General features: G+C 34.4%; 1 protein-coding gene across 1 annotated transcript in view; it reads left to right on the top strand.

The window, feature by feature from the left end:
* The window catches only part of TPR (translocated promoter region, nuclear basket protein), a 59,583-nt gene that overhangs the window by 27,853 nt on the left and 16,103 nt on the right, over positions 1 to 15,627 (top strand). Inside the window, exons 28-40 of the mRNA XM_070473937.1 lie at positions 257 to 404; positions 2,006 to 2,143; positions 2,245 to 2,376; positions 4,565 to 4,695; positions 6,081 to 6,291; positions 7,002 to 7,145; positions 7,503 to 7,701; positions 8,657 to 8,862; positions 9,040 to 9,101; positions 9,727 to 9,935; positions 10,991 to 11,263; positions 12,133 to 12,281; positions 12,955 to 13,038. Coding sequence (XP_070330038.1) covers positions 257 to 404; positions 2,006 to 2,143; positions 2,245 to 2,376; positions 4,565 to 4,695; positions 6,081 to 6,291; positions 7,002 to 7,145; positions 7,503 to 7,701; positions 8,657 to 8,862; positions 9,040 to 9,101; positions 9,727 to 9,935; positions 10,991 to 11,263; positions 12,133 to 12,281; positions 12,955 to 13,038 — 2,086 coding nt within the window. The remainder of the gene's footprint in view (positions 1 to 256; positions 405 to 2,005; positions 2,144 to 2,244; positions 2,377 to 4,564; positions 4,696 to 6,080; positions 6,292 to 7,001; positions 7,146 to 7,502; positions 7,702 to 8,656; positions 8,863 to 9,039; positions 9,102 to 9,726; positions 9,936 to 10,990; positions 11,264 to 12,132; positions 12,282 to 12,954; positions 13,039 to 15,627) is intronic.

Consider the following 15,627-nt stretch of genomic DNA (forward strand, 5'->3'; position numbering starts at 1 on the left):
TATGCTGATTTAAATAAGTGAGTAGAAGTTGAATCCGACAGTAAGAACTTGAATGAATTCCTTAGAAAAGTAAATGCCTTTCAGATTTATTTTAAAGATAGAAACCACTGTCTGTAATAAAGTGTATCTTTTATTATTTTTTAATGAAAATAGTTTTTAAAGTGAATAATTTTGTTATCTTAAAAATTATCCAAGTTTTTGAATATTCTATTACTGGCGTTAATCTATTCAAGTAACATCTTACATATTTTTATAGATTTATACGACGAGAAAAAGAAATTGCTGAAACTAGATTTGAAGTGGCTCAAGTTGAGAGCCTGCGATATCGACAAAGGGTTGAACTTTTAGAAAGAGAGCTGCAGGAACTGCAGGATAGCCTAAATGCTGAAAGGGAGAAAGTTCAGGTATGTATCCTAAGCTTTAAGAAGGCACTTGTTAAATCAAGAGAGGTACTCATTTCAGTTTCTTGTAGCATAAAATTTAGTTTGAAATAAGCATTCTTCTTAAACTCAAAAGTTCATTAGATGTTAAACATTGGCACAGTATAGTGATAAAGAGACTGATGATAACTAAGACTACCTGGTTTCAAATTCTAGTTCATACCATTCAAATGTGTTACTTGGGCACATTATTTAACTTCCTTGCTCTTAAACTTCCTTGTCTGTAATATGAGGGTGATAAAAATAGTGAGAATTTAGTTAGTGCACATGAAATTTTTGAATTATGTCTGGTACACACTGAGTGCTTAATAAATTTCAGTTATCTTTATTTACTACTATAATTATCGTTATAGAAATTAGCCATCTACAAAAAATGGTTGGTTGAAATTGCTATGGAATTTTCTTTTTCTCAGCAGAGGTGTAAAATGTAGTCAAAACAGTCAACCAAAGCGGTGGAAAAGGGTGTTTGGTGAATGTATGATCACAGCACAAGCTCAACTCAGTCCACCCAAGCAACCGAAACCTTATTATTGCATAACCTCATTCTGAGGAGATGCAGTAATATAGCTCCACATCTAGAAAGAAGGAAATTAAGACCTTGAATCATTTATCTTCTTTTTAACTGATAGTTGGAATGGCTACTAGAGAGAAACCATGAAACAGGAGAAAGTGGATAATTGAACAAGTAAACTTAAGGGATTTACATTTTGAGACAGAAATGAAAAGTTCCAGAATTACATCCTATTGAGAAAACAACTCAAATTCAAATATCTCACTATGGAAATAATAAACAGACCTTCTGATTCAGTGGAGCTAACACTTGCAGGAAAGAGCAGAATCAGGGTTTCTAATGATTGTATATTCTTTCAGTCTCTTGTGTTTTCTTTGCTGTTCCCTTAGGCTACCTAAAGGCAAATCATACTACAAAATACCCGGCTCAACCAAGTCTTACATACAAAGGGAGAGAGTCATGAAGTAACCTAAGTTATATCAAAAATAATGTGTCTATCTAAGTCAAGCAGTGTAGCATGGCAACCATGAATGATAGCTTTAAAAATGGTGAACGTATAAAGTAATACATGCAAAAAATGGATAATTAGAACAGAAAAAATGTCCTTCACGAGTGAACAAGTATTCAGTAAAATTGCTCAGAATCAAAGTGATGAAACAATGGAGTGAAATGAAAAAGAGTTTGTGAAAAAGAGGGGGAAAACTGAGGACCAAAATAACATCCTTTTAGAACTGTTGCTGAATTCAGTGTAGCAAGAAAAAGAATAGAAACGGGAAGATAGAGGTCTGGATTATGTTTTTACGTAATGTAAATAACTATTTGTTGGTGAGATTTATAGTATCTTTTTACTTTCATCTTTTAATTTCTTGCATGTTTGAACCCTGTAATTGACAAGAATCACAGAAAAAGAAACATGTAAGACTCCTAAAAATTTGTTTTAAAAGTTGACATTTAAATCCTTTTTACTTTTATAGGAAACATTAGAGCTGGTGGGAAAAGATAGACCTTAATCTGTTGGTATATGTTGCTGTACACATATGTTTGAAATCTTTAGGTAACTGCAAAAACAATGGCCCAGCATGAGGAACTGATGAAGAAAACTGAAACAATGAACGTAGTCATGGAGACCAATAAGATGCTGAGAGAAGAGAAGGAGAGGCTGGAACAGGATCTACAGCAGATGCAAGCCAAGGTTTGTAATTTACAAATGAAGAGTAGAGACATATTTTTAGTAATGTTGTAAATAAATTTTCACATCAGGTATTTAAAAAAAATTACTAAAACTATTTTCAGGTCAGGAAACTGGAGTTAGATATTTTACCCTTACAAGAAGCAAATGCTGAGCTGAGTGAGAAAAGCGGTATGTTGCAAGCAGAGAAGAAGTTATTAGAAGAAGATGTAAAACGTTGGAAAGCACGTAACCAGGTAAATTTAGTCAAACCCATTCCAAAACATAAAAACATGTTGATTTAATATAACAGGGTAAAATTTAAGAGGATAAAAATATTTAATAAGCTAGTGGGAAGTATTTTATGTTCATCAGTGAAAGTCCAATGTGTTTGTTACATATATCTATGTGTCGGGCATTAAGCTTATAAGTAAAGTTTTGAAGTTTTGGTTATATTGTGTGTATGTTTTTAAAATGCTAAATTGTCTATTTGTATTCCAAATTTAAGCTTTTGCTTTATCTTTAAAAATGTGTTTGTACATGAAAAATGGATTTATATAATTCACTGAAGTACTTTAAGAAGACTTGTTCACTGCAATATTTTGGGAGTTGGGGGAGAGAAGACAAAACCATATAGCGTAGTGTTTGGCTTCCCTGGTGTCTCAGACGATCAAGAATTTGCCTACAGTGCAGGAGACCTGGGTTCAATCCCTGGATCGGGAAGATCCCCTGGAGAAGGAAATGGCAATCCACTTCAGTATTCTTGTCTGAAAAATCCCTTGGACAGAGAAGCCTGGCAGGCTACAGTCCATTGGTTCACAATGAGTCATACACAACTGAGCAACGAAATGCACCCACACATTCAGTTCAGTCACTCAGTCGTGTCTGATTCTTTGCGATCCAATGGACTGCAGCACGCAAGGCTTCCCTGTCCATCACCAACTCCTGGAGTACTCAGACTCCTATCCATCACGTTGGAGATGCCATCTGACCATCTCATCCTCTGTCATCCCCTTCTCCTCCCACCTTCAGTCTTTCCCAGCATCAGGGTCTTTTTCAGTGAGTCAGTTCATCAGGTGGCCAAAGTATTGGAGTTTCAGCTTCAACATCAGTCCTACCAATGAACACCCAGGACTGATCTCCTTTAGAATGGACTGATTGGATCTCCTTGCAGTCCAAGGGACTCTCAAGAGTCTTCTCCAACACCACAGTTCAAAAGCATCAATTCTTCGGCACTCAGCTTTCTTCACAGTCCAACTCTCACATCCATACACGACCACTGGAAAAACCACAGCCTTGACTAGACAGACCTTTGTCGGCAAAGTAATGTCTCTGCTTTTTAATATACTGTCTAGGTTGGTCATAGCTTTTCTTCCAAGGAGCAAGCGTTTTTTAATTTCATGGCTGCGGTCACCATCTGCAGTGATTTTGGAGCCCCCACAAATAAAGTCTCTCACTGTTTCCATTGTTTCCCCATCTATTAGCCATGAAGTGATGGGACCAGATGCTGTGATCTTAATTTTCTGAATGTTGAGTTTTAAGGCAACTTTTTCACTCTCCTCTTTCACTTTCATCAAAAGGCTGTTGAATTCTTCGCTCTCTGCCATAAGGGTGGTGTCATCTGCATATCTGAGGTTATTTGATATAACCTCACATACTATACACACACATAGTATGGTTAGAAGCTGTAGCTCTGTATTCAGAGAAGAAGTTGGAAATCTGCCTTACCTCCTACTAGCTGTGTGCTTTGTGAAAATGAGGACATTAATCTTCCTCAGACAATTTTCCTTGATTTTGTAAATGAGGATATCATTTACAAAGGAATCACCCTGTTCATTTTACAAAAATTAAATGAAGCAATTCACCCAGCACCTAGAAAGTGCTCTAAAGAACTACTCATATCTGAATAGGATTTTAAAGTTTTAGAGCCCCTTCATGCTTTTTTTTATTCACGCAAAGAGTCTGAAAAATCCAGAAAGGAAAATCTGTCCCAAGTTTAGATATATTCCTGTTAAATTATGCTGCCTTCCTTTCTGGTTAATGGAATCAATTGCATTTAGGATTATTTTCATTTTCTTGTTTGTAATGCATGATGAACTTTTTTCCCCCATATATTGTCACTTTAATGAAATTGGGTATTTAATATTAAAAGCTTATAGATTCTTTGGATCCCTTTATTTGACTCTATTGTAACTATTCTGAAATGTTCCTTTGCAACTGTGAAAAATAATGAATAGTGAATGATATTTCCTTTGTTTTCCCCTTTTATTTTGGCTAAACCTCTTATCTAAACAAAGGAACTAAAGCTTTGATTTTATTTTCTTATAATTTGATGACTGATCACTATGTATGCAAGCATCTAGTATAAACATAATTAGATACTCTGATATTTTAATACAGCACATTAGTTTCATAAAACCATGTTGTACACTGTTCCTATTCTAGCATCTAGTGAGTCAGCAGAAAGATCCAGATACAGAAGAATATCGTAAGCTGCTTTCTGAAAAGGAAGTTCACACTAAGCGTATTCAGCAATTGACTGAAGAAATTGGAAGACTTAAAGCTGAAATTGCAAGGTATATGGAACAAACCTCAAGTTGTATACAACACTTGGACAATCTTGAAGTTTGTTTCTGTTCTTTATGTGATCCCCTAAGTGCTTCCTGACTTTAAAGAGAATGGGAAGTGCTGGACCTCTTATATGTAGCTTTCTTTTTATTGCTTTATAAAAACAAGCAAGCTGTCATTTAGTTTTATGCCTTCACTTATGAATTATTTCTCCATACTTGATTACTTTTCAAACTACGTAGTTGGTATGAATCTAAAGCAGACCATTTTTTTAAATAGTCAAAATAACATTTGCAAGTAGATTTTTCTTTTCTTTTTTTTTTTTTTGGTTAACATATATTCATGAATCTATTTTGAAAGTTTTTTATAAAGAAAGGTTTTTTTCTTTCTTTCTTTTTTTTTTTTTTTTTTTGCTGCACTGAGTCTTTGTTTCAGCATTGCAGAAGCCTGTTGTGGAGCACAAGCTCAGTAGCTGTGTCTTGCAGGCTTCTCTAATTTGCCTTAGTTGCCCAACCAGGGATCAAACCCATGTCCCCTGCTTTAGAAGGCATATTCTTCACCACTGGACCACCAGGCAATTTCCTAAAGAAAGTTCTTAAAATGAACTTATAGTGAAGTATACTGCCTTTTAAAGATAAATGTAATATTAAAATTAATGTTTCTAGCTTACCTCTTGTAAGCTTTAATGTCCTTTGTCCCTATCTTAGCCCCTATTTATATGATACTTGACAGCTTACAGATTTTTGTCATGTTTATTCTCTTTTTTCATAAGAGTAGTCTGGCATTTTAAGTGGGAAAGATATTACTTAATTTTAAAGATGAGGAATCTAAGATTCAGAAAGGTACCCAGGCTTACTATTGAGGTTAGCAATGATTAGCAACATGCTCTTAACTCAGGTCATATGATTTCAAGTTCAGTTTATGATAAAAATACAGGAGTTGGCAGACTACAACCTACAGGCCTTTTTTTGCACAACCTGGAAGCTAAGAATAATTTTTGCATTTTTTAAGTGTCGTAAAAAAAAAGAGGAACACAGAGCAAACACTGTATGTGGCCTACAAAACCTCATATACTTATGTAGATTTTGCTATCATGCAGGTGTGGATTAAGCTCTGGGTACCATGCAGAGTAAAAGTGCATGTTACTTAACCACTAACATCTCAGTTCTTCTCATCTCTAGAATGGGTGTATATGGCATGTAACAAGTCAGTCATGTTTTCCTAAAGTACCACAGGTTCACAAGTTAAAAAGTGTGTGTGTGTGCTTTTCTTAGAATTTTCTAAATAAAACACACACTAAAGCAACACAATAAAAATATAACTTAAAAGGTTTTAAAATTTGAAAAGTCTCAAATATTTAGTTTTTCTGCTTTATCCCATCTTTTTTGCTTAGATCAAATGCATCTTTGACTAACAACCAGAACTTAATCCAGAGTCTAAAGGAAGATTTAAATAAAGTAAGAACAGAAAAGGAAAATATCCAGAAGGAGTTAGATGCCAAAATAATTGATATTCAAGAAAAGGTTAAAACTATTACTCAAGTCAAGAAAATTGGACGTAGGTACAAGACTCAATATGAAGAACTTAAAGCACAACAGGATAAGGTATTTTTGAAGTGGTTTTCTTTTTATATATTTATAATTTTTTGATACAATTTTGGTCTACACAATTTATACACAGCTTTATATATACTTAGATATATGGATATGCATATTTGGATGAGTCTTATAAAAACCTTATTCATAATATTTAGTTATTGGTTTTTAATCTTGTGTGTGATATTTTATTTAGTTTAAGATTAGCTCTTCAGTATGTCCTAAAATGAACTATAAATTCATAAAGAAATAGTAGTAAATGCCACCTATCAAAAAGAATTTTTAAATCTTTGTTTTACTTTAGACTTGATTTTTATTTTTGATTACCAGTGGTAAAGAACTTATATATTGACTTGACTCTGTATTTAGCACTTGTTACACTAGAAAATTTATGAAGAAAAAGTTTCAAAATTCTTACCCCTCAGTTAGCCACTGTTAATACTTTAATATGCTTTCCTTTACATATGAGTGATTTGTTTTTCTGGATAATTCTATATTAAACAGTGCATCATCATTTTGATTAGCTGGTTAATATCCAGTAGTATGGAAAGCCCTAACCTATTTAACTAATAGCTTGGACATTAAAGTTGTTTTATAGAAGATTTATTTATGAATACCCTTCAATGTAAGTTTCTTTATATACTTATTATTTGCTTAGATGAATTTGCAGAATTATGAATATAAATGTGCAAGTATATTATGAGTGTTTGTCATCTTAGGTCATGGAGACTTCAGCTCAGTCTTCTGGAGACCATCAGGAGCAGCACGTCTCAGTTCAGGAAATGCAAGAGCTGAAAGAGACCCTAAGCCAAGCAGAAGCCAAGTCAAAGTCACTTGAGAATCAAGTGGAGAACCTGCAGAAGGTATGAGTGGAAGAGAAGTGAAAGGTGTATGTTCCTAATTGTTTCCTTGTTGAAAAGCTGGAAAAATACAATGGAATATAATTCAGTCATAAAGGAATTTTGAAAAAAGAAAAATGTGTTAAACACTGATACTTTCTCTTATCATCTGGAAACATACATAGTTAATTTTTCTTTGAATGACTTATGTATGCAGATAATACCTAGTCATCTTGGAAGTGTCCACTTACTTGATTACCATTTTATATTTATACTTTCATCTAAACAAATTAATGTTTTATGCTTTAAGTCTATAGGGTATGTACTTATATTGATTTGGCTGAATTACGTGGTTAATACTTTGTCTTCCTTTAAAAAAAGACTTTGTCTGAGAAAGAGGTAGAAGCAAGAAGTCTCCAGGAACAGACTTTGGAGCTTCAATCTGAACTTGCACGACTTCGTCAGGACCTTCAAGATAGAACCACACAGGAAGAACAACTTCGACAGCAGATAACTGAAAAGGAAGAAAAGACAAGAAAGGCCATTGTAGCAGCAAAATCAAAAATTGCACATTTAGCTGGTAAGTTTCTATACGCTTTATGATTCAAATTTGATGGTAAAAGTTGGTTATTTGATACAGGCTTACAATTAAATGGGAAAGAAAAGTAAATACTAATAAGTGACTTCTGTGTATGTGTGTGCATACTTTAGATATTAGGTTTATTTAATTGGATTCAAATTACAGCAGTTTTAATTTTCAAGTAATAAGGATGTCCTTAATTTATGATGTCTTTCTTAATTGCTAACTGATAGAAGATAGGGAATACAGCTGTCCTTCTGCTTTAGTGTGTAACTGTTACTGCCTTCTGATGGTAACCCTTTGGGTCCATAGTATACTGTCCCGAGGCCTTCTGTAAATTCTAGGCAGCTTTGGACCTTAGCCCAGTGAGTTTTCTGTGCCTCACTTCGCAGAGGGCCGTTGGCCCTTCAGGGAGAATATCATGTCAGCCGTGTGAGGATCCCAGTGCTCCCAACGCGCAGGGCCTTACTGTACCTTGCTTACCAGTCTGCTAGGAGGTCAATAAAATGCCAAGTAGGTTGAATTTTATTATGAACGGTTTTTTAAATGGATCGCTAAGATAGTGTCCCTGGCAACTTATTTAATTTAAAAAAAAAATGAAGTTACTTAATTATCCTTGAGTATCTGCTGTAAATTATATGAAATGAAAATTTTATAGTCTCTATTAAAAATATTTAAAGGCCATATGAAAGGGCTCCTGCTGACTAGTTTATGGTAAATCCTTTATCTTTTTTGAGATCTTAGTTAGGAAAAGCTGAGTTTTTTTATATTGGAGTAATAAATACATGTTTAAAACTTTGTTTATTGAAATGTAGAGTATATCAGAATTATTGTAGATGCTAAAGTTCAGGAATAGAATCCAGTACAGCCTTTGAATACTTATCAAGCACATAAATATTTTTTATTTCCAGTGTTTGATTATGATATTAATAGAATGATGTGGTTACTTCTTTAGGTGTAAAAGATCAGCTAACTAAAGAAAATGAAGAGCTTAAACAAAGGAATGGAGCCTTAGATCAGCAGAAAGATGAACTGGATGTTCGTATGACTGCTCTTAAGTCCCAGTACGAAGGTCGAATTAGTCGCTTGGAGAGAGAACTCAGGGAGCATCAAGAGAGACACCTTGAGCAGAGGGACGAGCCTCAGGAACCTACCAATAAGGTAATCAGCCAGTTCTGTTTAAATGACAAATCATTTTTTCTCTGTACATTTTGCTTAAAGATGTCTGGTGATTTAGGAGCCTCTGTCAGAGAAAATTAGCAAGTAAAATATTTTGATGGCATTGTTGGGTGGGCTCTTGTAGGACCAGCACACTAATCCATAGTTTTCTTTCCATAGGTCCCAGAACAGCAGAGACAGATCACGTTGAAAACAACTCCAGCTTCTGGTGAAAGAGGAATGTGAGTTTTATTTTTTGGCAGTCTGTTTACAGTCTGTTTCCTGCTTTTCTTTTAAAATACAGGAAGGACCTAGTGATCTTTAGGGAGAAAAAAAGTTTGCATTATAAAATTACATAGTTGAAGAGCAAGAGGCTGAGGTGAGACTGAGGTTCAGTAATGCAGTTAATACATTCTGCCTTGTCAGAATGTACCACTGTAGATTATTTCCTGCACAGTTTCTAATGCTTAAATTCAGAACCTCTTCAATAAGAGTTTCATAATATTTAGTGAACAAAAAAATATAGAATTGTACTTACTGTCTTCAAGTAAGCCTGGCGGCTTACTTCTACAGTCCATGGAGTCACAGATAGTCGGACACAGCTGAGCGACTGAACAACAACAGTATTTACTGTCTTTAGTTTTTTTCCTAATCTACCAAAAATCTACTCAGAGCAGTGTTAGGAAAACAGTTAATAAGGTTTGAATGTATATTATGGTAATAATTACTGGACATTCACTTCAGTAAGCATATGTGCTTTACTTTTTTTTGTGTGTGTGTGCTTTACTTTTGATGGAGTATTTATACTTTATAAGGAATGTTTGTAGTACTTTTTGTGAATTATTTTCACATTTTTCCTTCCATAAGTGCCAGCATGTCAGACCCACCAACAGCCAATATCAAGCCGACCCCTGTTGTGTCTACACCGAGTAAAGTGACAGCTGCAGCTATGGCTGGGAATAAGTCAACACCCAGAGCTAGTATCCGCCCAATGGTTACACCTGCAACTGTCACAAATCCTACTACTACCCCGACAGCCACGGTGATGCCCACTACACAAGTGGAGTCCCAGGAAGGTAAAGAGAATAGCAACAGATCTGATTGAACCGACAGTTTTCTTAGATTTGTTATGAGAAGATGAGTGTAACTTCAAGGATAAATGAGACTTCCACTAAAGCTAACGTCAGACACCATAGTAAAAGTGGGCAGTTAATATTTTCAGGTGCATGCCTCCTGGGTTACTTGTTAATGTAGCATATTTCCTCCTCCCATCATTTTTGCTTTGTTTTGTTTTCAAGCTAAAGAAAGAGGGAAATACACCCTTATAAACATATGTCCTCTTTTTCAGGACCACATTTTTAAACTCTATTGGCTAAGAAAGATGATATGAAATCCACTTTGGGAAACCATATTAAATCAGTGATTCATCCTAAATATCATTTCTTCACTAAAGCTATCTGATCTTTTCATTTATTTCTCCACTTTGTTCCCATGTCACTTTCTTAAACAACATCTTACTCAGTTGAATTTTTTTTTTATTCCACTTTATTGAGCTTCTCAAACGTAGGAATTTTGTTTTTCATTGTTTTAATTCCTTTACCTAAAATCAAGATAGGTGTCAGTAAAACTTTACTAAATACAATTCCCATAGGTGCTTAACAAATTTTAGAATTCAGTTAATTATTTGTGTTTAAAAATATATAAAATTATGTATGCTATGAAAGGACAGAATATTTCATTTGAACTACATTCAGTAAAATGATTATGAGATATATTACCAGTTAAACTTAATGGTTATTTTATATCAATTGAAAGCAAAATGATACTTAAGTCTCTATATCATTTTATTTGGTCATCATTTGAAAAGAACAATGGATGCAAAAACAGTTTCAGGTATTTATTTATTTCATTCAACCAACAGTTTACTGCACACTACCGTATCTGTCACACAGGCAATACAAAGATGCATAATACATTTCTTTTACCCTCAATGTTTCTATCTGATGATTGATGAGAGGTCTGTACACAAATAACTATGCACAATGTCACCTGTAATAGAGTAGGGAAGGGTAATCCCAACTTTGGTAAGAATAGAAAACTTAATGCATTATATGCTCTAATTGTTTTTCAGCAATGCAGTCAGAAGGGCCTGTGGAACATGTTCCAGTTTTTGGAAGCACAAGTGGATCTGTTCGTTCTACCAGTCCTAACATCCAGCCTTCTATCCCTCAGCCCATTTTAACAGTTCAGCAACAAACACAGGCTACGGCTTTTGTGCAGCCTACTCAACAGAGTCACCCTCAGATTGAGCCTACAAATCAAGAACTATCCCCAAACATAGTGGAGGTGGTTCAGAGTTCGCCAGTTGAGCGGCCTTCTACTTCCACAGCAGTATTTGGCACTGGTAAGACTAATTTTAAAATGAAGTTAGAGTAGACCTGTGCATTTACATTTTCTTGAGTGTATTACCTGAGTATTCTTTGTACATACTTGTTTTCTATCAGGTATTAAAGGAGATGTTTGTATTCCTAACATCTTATTTTATGTTTACTGCTGAATCCTAATTTAGGTCACTAATTTTTGTCATTAAGATCTTTCTTCCTTTCCAATTATTTCTTCACTGATTTTAAAGGTGGTACAACCCATAACATGTTATATGTACAGTTGACCCTTGAACAATGCAGATTTGAACTGCATGGTCCACTTAAATGTGGATTTTTTCAGTAGTGAACACCACAGAAACTACACATCCTTGGTTGCTTGGATCTGCAGATAAAAGAATGGCAAACTTGGAAGGACAGTGCCCCTCTCCCCTGAATTGTTCAGGGGTCAGCTGTAACTTAATACAAGTCCTGAGAACTAAAAGATACTTAAAAAAAGATCATGTAAGAATTTTCAAATCTTAAACATATAAGGAAATTTTTATTTGTCCAAGGAGTCTTGAGGTTATAAATTATAAGACGGTCCTGTGTAACCTTTGTGAGTAGCAATTCTATAGTAATACAGTCACAGTGAGTTAGGTGTATTACTGTAAATGATTATTGGCTTTATTAACCAAAGGTTAAGTTGATAGTATGAGACCATTGATTCAGAACATTAATTCCTCTTTGTTTACACATAAATTGGCGGGAACATATTTTGTTATTCTGTCCAAATAAATGTTTACTGTGGTTTTGTTTTTTAGTTAAATGATCAAGATGTTTTCAGATTAACTTTGTTTAAATTGAGCTGTTATCATGTGTAATTCAGGATTTAAATTACATAATTTCACAGTTTCAGCTACCCCAAGTTCTTCTTTGCCAAAGCGTACACGTGAAGAGGAAGAAGATAGCACCATAGAAGCATCAGACCAGATCGCTGATGATACAGTGGAAATGCCTCTTCCAAAGAAGCTGAAAAGTGTTACACCTGTAGGAACTGAGGTATGTAAAGGTCTTTCTGTTTATTTTTACTTCTACCAATAGAAACAAGATACTCTTTCAGTTACAACATTATTAAGTGAATGGATGCTTTTGGAGTCAAAATCCAGAAAAAACTGCTGTTAAGTAACAATGTTTCCACTGACAGCCCTGGTACTATTCCCATTGCCAATACTGTTTTATATTCTTTGAATATGTTTTACTGAATTTCCAATTTCAATTTTAAAAACACAGTTATAGAAACATAGAATGAATTCCATTTCTGTTTTTTTGTGGGTTTTTTTTTTTTTTAATTCAAAGAATAAGGAAGTTTATAGTCTCATGGGTGTTTTAAACTGGTACCTGCCATTTTTGCCCTGTGCTTGACCAAAATGGTTTTCCTTCATTTTCTTTTGTTTAGGATAAGCTGTAATGAATTGTTTTCTTAACAAGCATTGAGACTACTAAATTCGTTTCACTGGCATACATTTAATTCATGTTCATTAACCTTATTTTGTATATACCAAACAGGAATGTAATTGGTTATATTTTTATAAGTAAATGTAAGTGAACATTCTGATGTATTGTTTCATAAAATTACAGATTTGAGTTTTGTTTTATTGGGAAACCTAGCTGAACAAGTGTTGCTTCATCTAGTGAATTGATTCGATTCACACACTTGTATGTTCTGATTCAGGAAGAAGTTATGGCAGAAGAAAGTACTGATGGAGAGGTAGAGACTCAAGTATACACCCAGGATTCTCAAGATTCCATTGGAGAAGTAAGTAAAACTGCTGAAAGTAAACAAGTGATTGCTTGAATGAAATGAGCTTTGCCAAATTGAAACATTCTTTGGACTTCTATTTTCAATATGCTGCTTTTATATTTAACGAAATATTATTGGAATTGCTAATACAATTTCTGCTTTGTTTTACTTCTGTTTAGTGTCCTGCCTTCTAAATTTTATTTAAAAAATGTGTTTCTTTATAGAAGGCACAAACTTTCTGAGCTGAGAGGTGTCACAAGTAAAGATTATCCACTCTTATTTATTTGGAAGGACAAGCTGGTTGAGTCTTGCATTTATCCGTAATGCCCATTTGTTGGTCCTCTGTTGCTCCCCTCTATCGCTTCCCTTACTAAATTAAAATAATCTCTGAAAGGAAATGCATTTGTATACATCTTCATCTTTTGAACTCTCATTGAGGCTTCTCCAGAAACAGCCTGAATAGTGGAAATACATAGACTCTGAAGGTACAAAGCTCTAGCTTTTGTTCATTACTCTATCACTTAGAAGCTGTATGACTATAAACAAGATGTTAATTCTCTTTAAGCCTCAATTTCCTTATCTGTTGGAATAACTTTTAGTCTTGTAGAATACATAAAATAGTACCTGCCATATATTAGGCACTCAAATTAATACTTTCCTTCCATTCCTGTGCCCACAAATAGAGAATTCATAACTGATTGTATGCGCGCGCTCATGTGCATGTACTCAGTTGCTCAGTCGTATTCGGCTTATTTTTCAACCCCGTGGACTGGAGCCTCCAACACTCCTCTGTCCATGGAATTTTCCAGGCAAGAATACTGGAGTGGGTTACCATTTCCTTCTGCAGGAGATCTTCCCAACCAGGGATCACACCTGTGACTCTGGCAACTCCTGCATCAGCAGGCAGATTCTTTACCACTGTACCACCTGGGAAGTCAATTTATAGTAATTTATTTGTAATACTGTAACATTAGTTAACATAGTTCATCATTATATGCCAGGTGTAGTTAAAATATTTGCATTTTTTAAATAATTTAATCCTTATAGCAGATCTGGTCACAACCCTGTTTTATAGGTGAAGAAATCAATGCCTAGCCTAAGTCATGCACCCCAGTTCTCATATCGTTGGAGCTAGAATTTAATCTCAGGTTGTCTGTTTTTCATTTGTCTTGTTAAGCTTGAAACAATACTTTCTCTCTGGATAAAGTTTTAGGATCACTTTATTCTAAAATTATTTTATCTGTATAAAATAAAGAAATTGTTTCAGGCTAATCACAAGTAACCATAGATTGCAGGTCAATACTAGTTTCGTAGATGCATTAAATTTCTAAGGTAATTTTTTCAGATTTCCTTGACTATGAACAGAAAATTAAACCTCCAAGATGAATAGGTAATACTCTAAATGGCATCAGTTTCATGTATCTTTCAGAGAAGATACATGAAATAAGATGTGAATTTTGGTATTGTTGCCAGACTTGGTTAAATTATACTAAAATCTTTTGTACAAAGAATTTCCTTGAGATTGACAAAATTGTCTGTGACTCAGAGGTGCCATTGGACTTTGCATTCTGCCTTCTATTACTGTCTACTCAGTGTGTGAATGTGTAACAGTTCATTTTTCTAATTTTCTGACAGTGAAGCAGATGTTCTTTGTAAGTGTTGTTTTTCTTGAAATAAGCATGTCAGTTTGAGTTACATTTTTAATTATACCATTACTTATTCATTTTTTCCATTACAGTAAACATAATCTTTATGAATGATTTAGTTCATAAGGCATTGTTTCTGCCTTGGATACCAGAAAGAGATTTTGGAACTCCCTGGTGATTCAGTGGTTAGGGCTCTGTGCTTCCACTGCAGAGCGTGTGGATTCTATCTCAGGTCAGGGAACTAAAGTTCCACATGCCACGTGGCACAGCCCCCCTTTCCCCCGCCAAAAAAACCAGATTTTGCTGAGTACCAAACTAAAACGTAAACAGTTTTTTGTAAGAAATATCAAAAATAAAGTTAAATTATGGTTTATTTCAGTAGCTAAAAATATGAAATTGTTAGATTAAGGAAATAATTATTTTTACGTCTGGTATATCTTTAATGTGGTTTGAAGACTTAAGAAAGGGTTTTTAGAAAGGGGGAGAAGTGTTTTTGTGAAAAAATAATTGTAGTAGTTTGTCTTATTTACGATTTCTGGTTTGGGGAACATTTTTTGTCTTGTTTAATTATATGTCGAAGTTCCATGGATATTCTTTTTTCTGACTTTCGTTTGCACTGTTAACTCACTGTGTTGGCTGTTGAGCACCTGAAATGCAACAAGCCCAAAGTGAGATATTAAATATGAAACATGCATTGGACTTTGTAGACGTATTACAAGTACTAAAAGGTAGGATGAGTAATTCTTACATTGATTCCATACACAGATGATTTTTGGATATATTAAGGTTATTATTAAAATTGATTTCACTTTTTTTATATGACTGCTAAAAAATTTTAGATTATACATGTGAAATGTATTGTGGCTCACATTATATTTCTGATGGACAACACTCATCTACAGTACCACCCTGATAGCTTTGACACATACGTGTGTGTGTGTGTGTCTGTGTTTGTGTG

This window comes from Odocoileus virginianus, chromosome 11, assembly GCF_023699985.2.
Source record: "Odocoileus virginianus isolate 20LAN1187 ecotype Illinois chromosome 11, Ovbor_1.2, whole genome shotgun sequence".
In the NCBI taxonomy this organism is placed as follows: domain Eukaryota; kingdom Metazoa; phylum Chordata; class Mammalia; order Artiodactyla; family Cervidae; genus Odocoileus; species Odocoileus virginianus.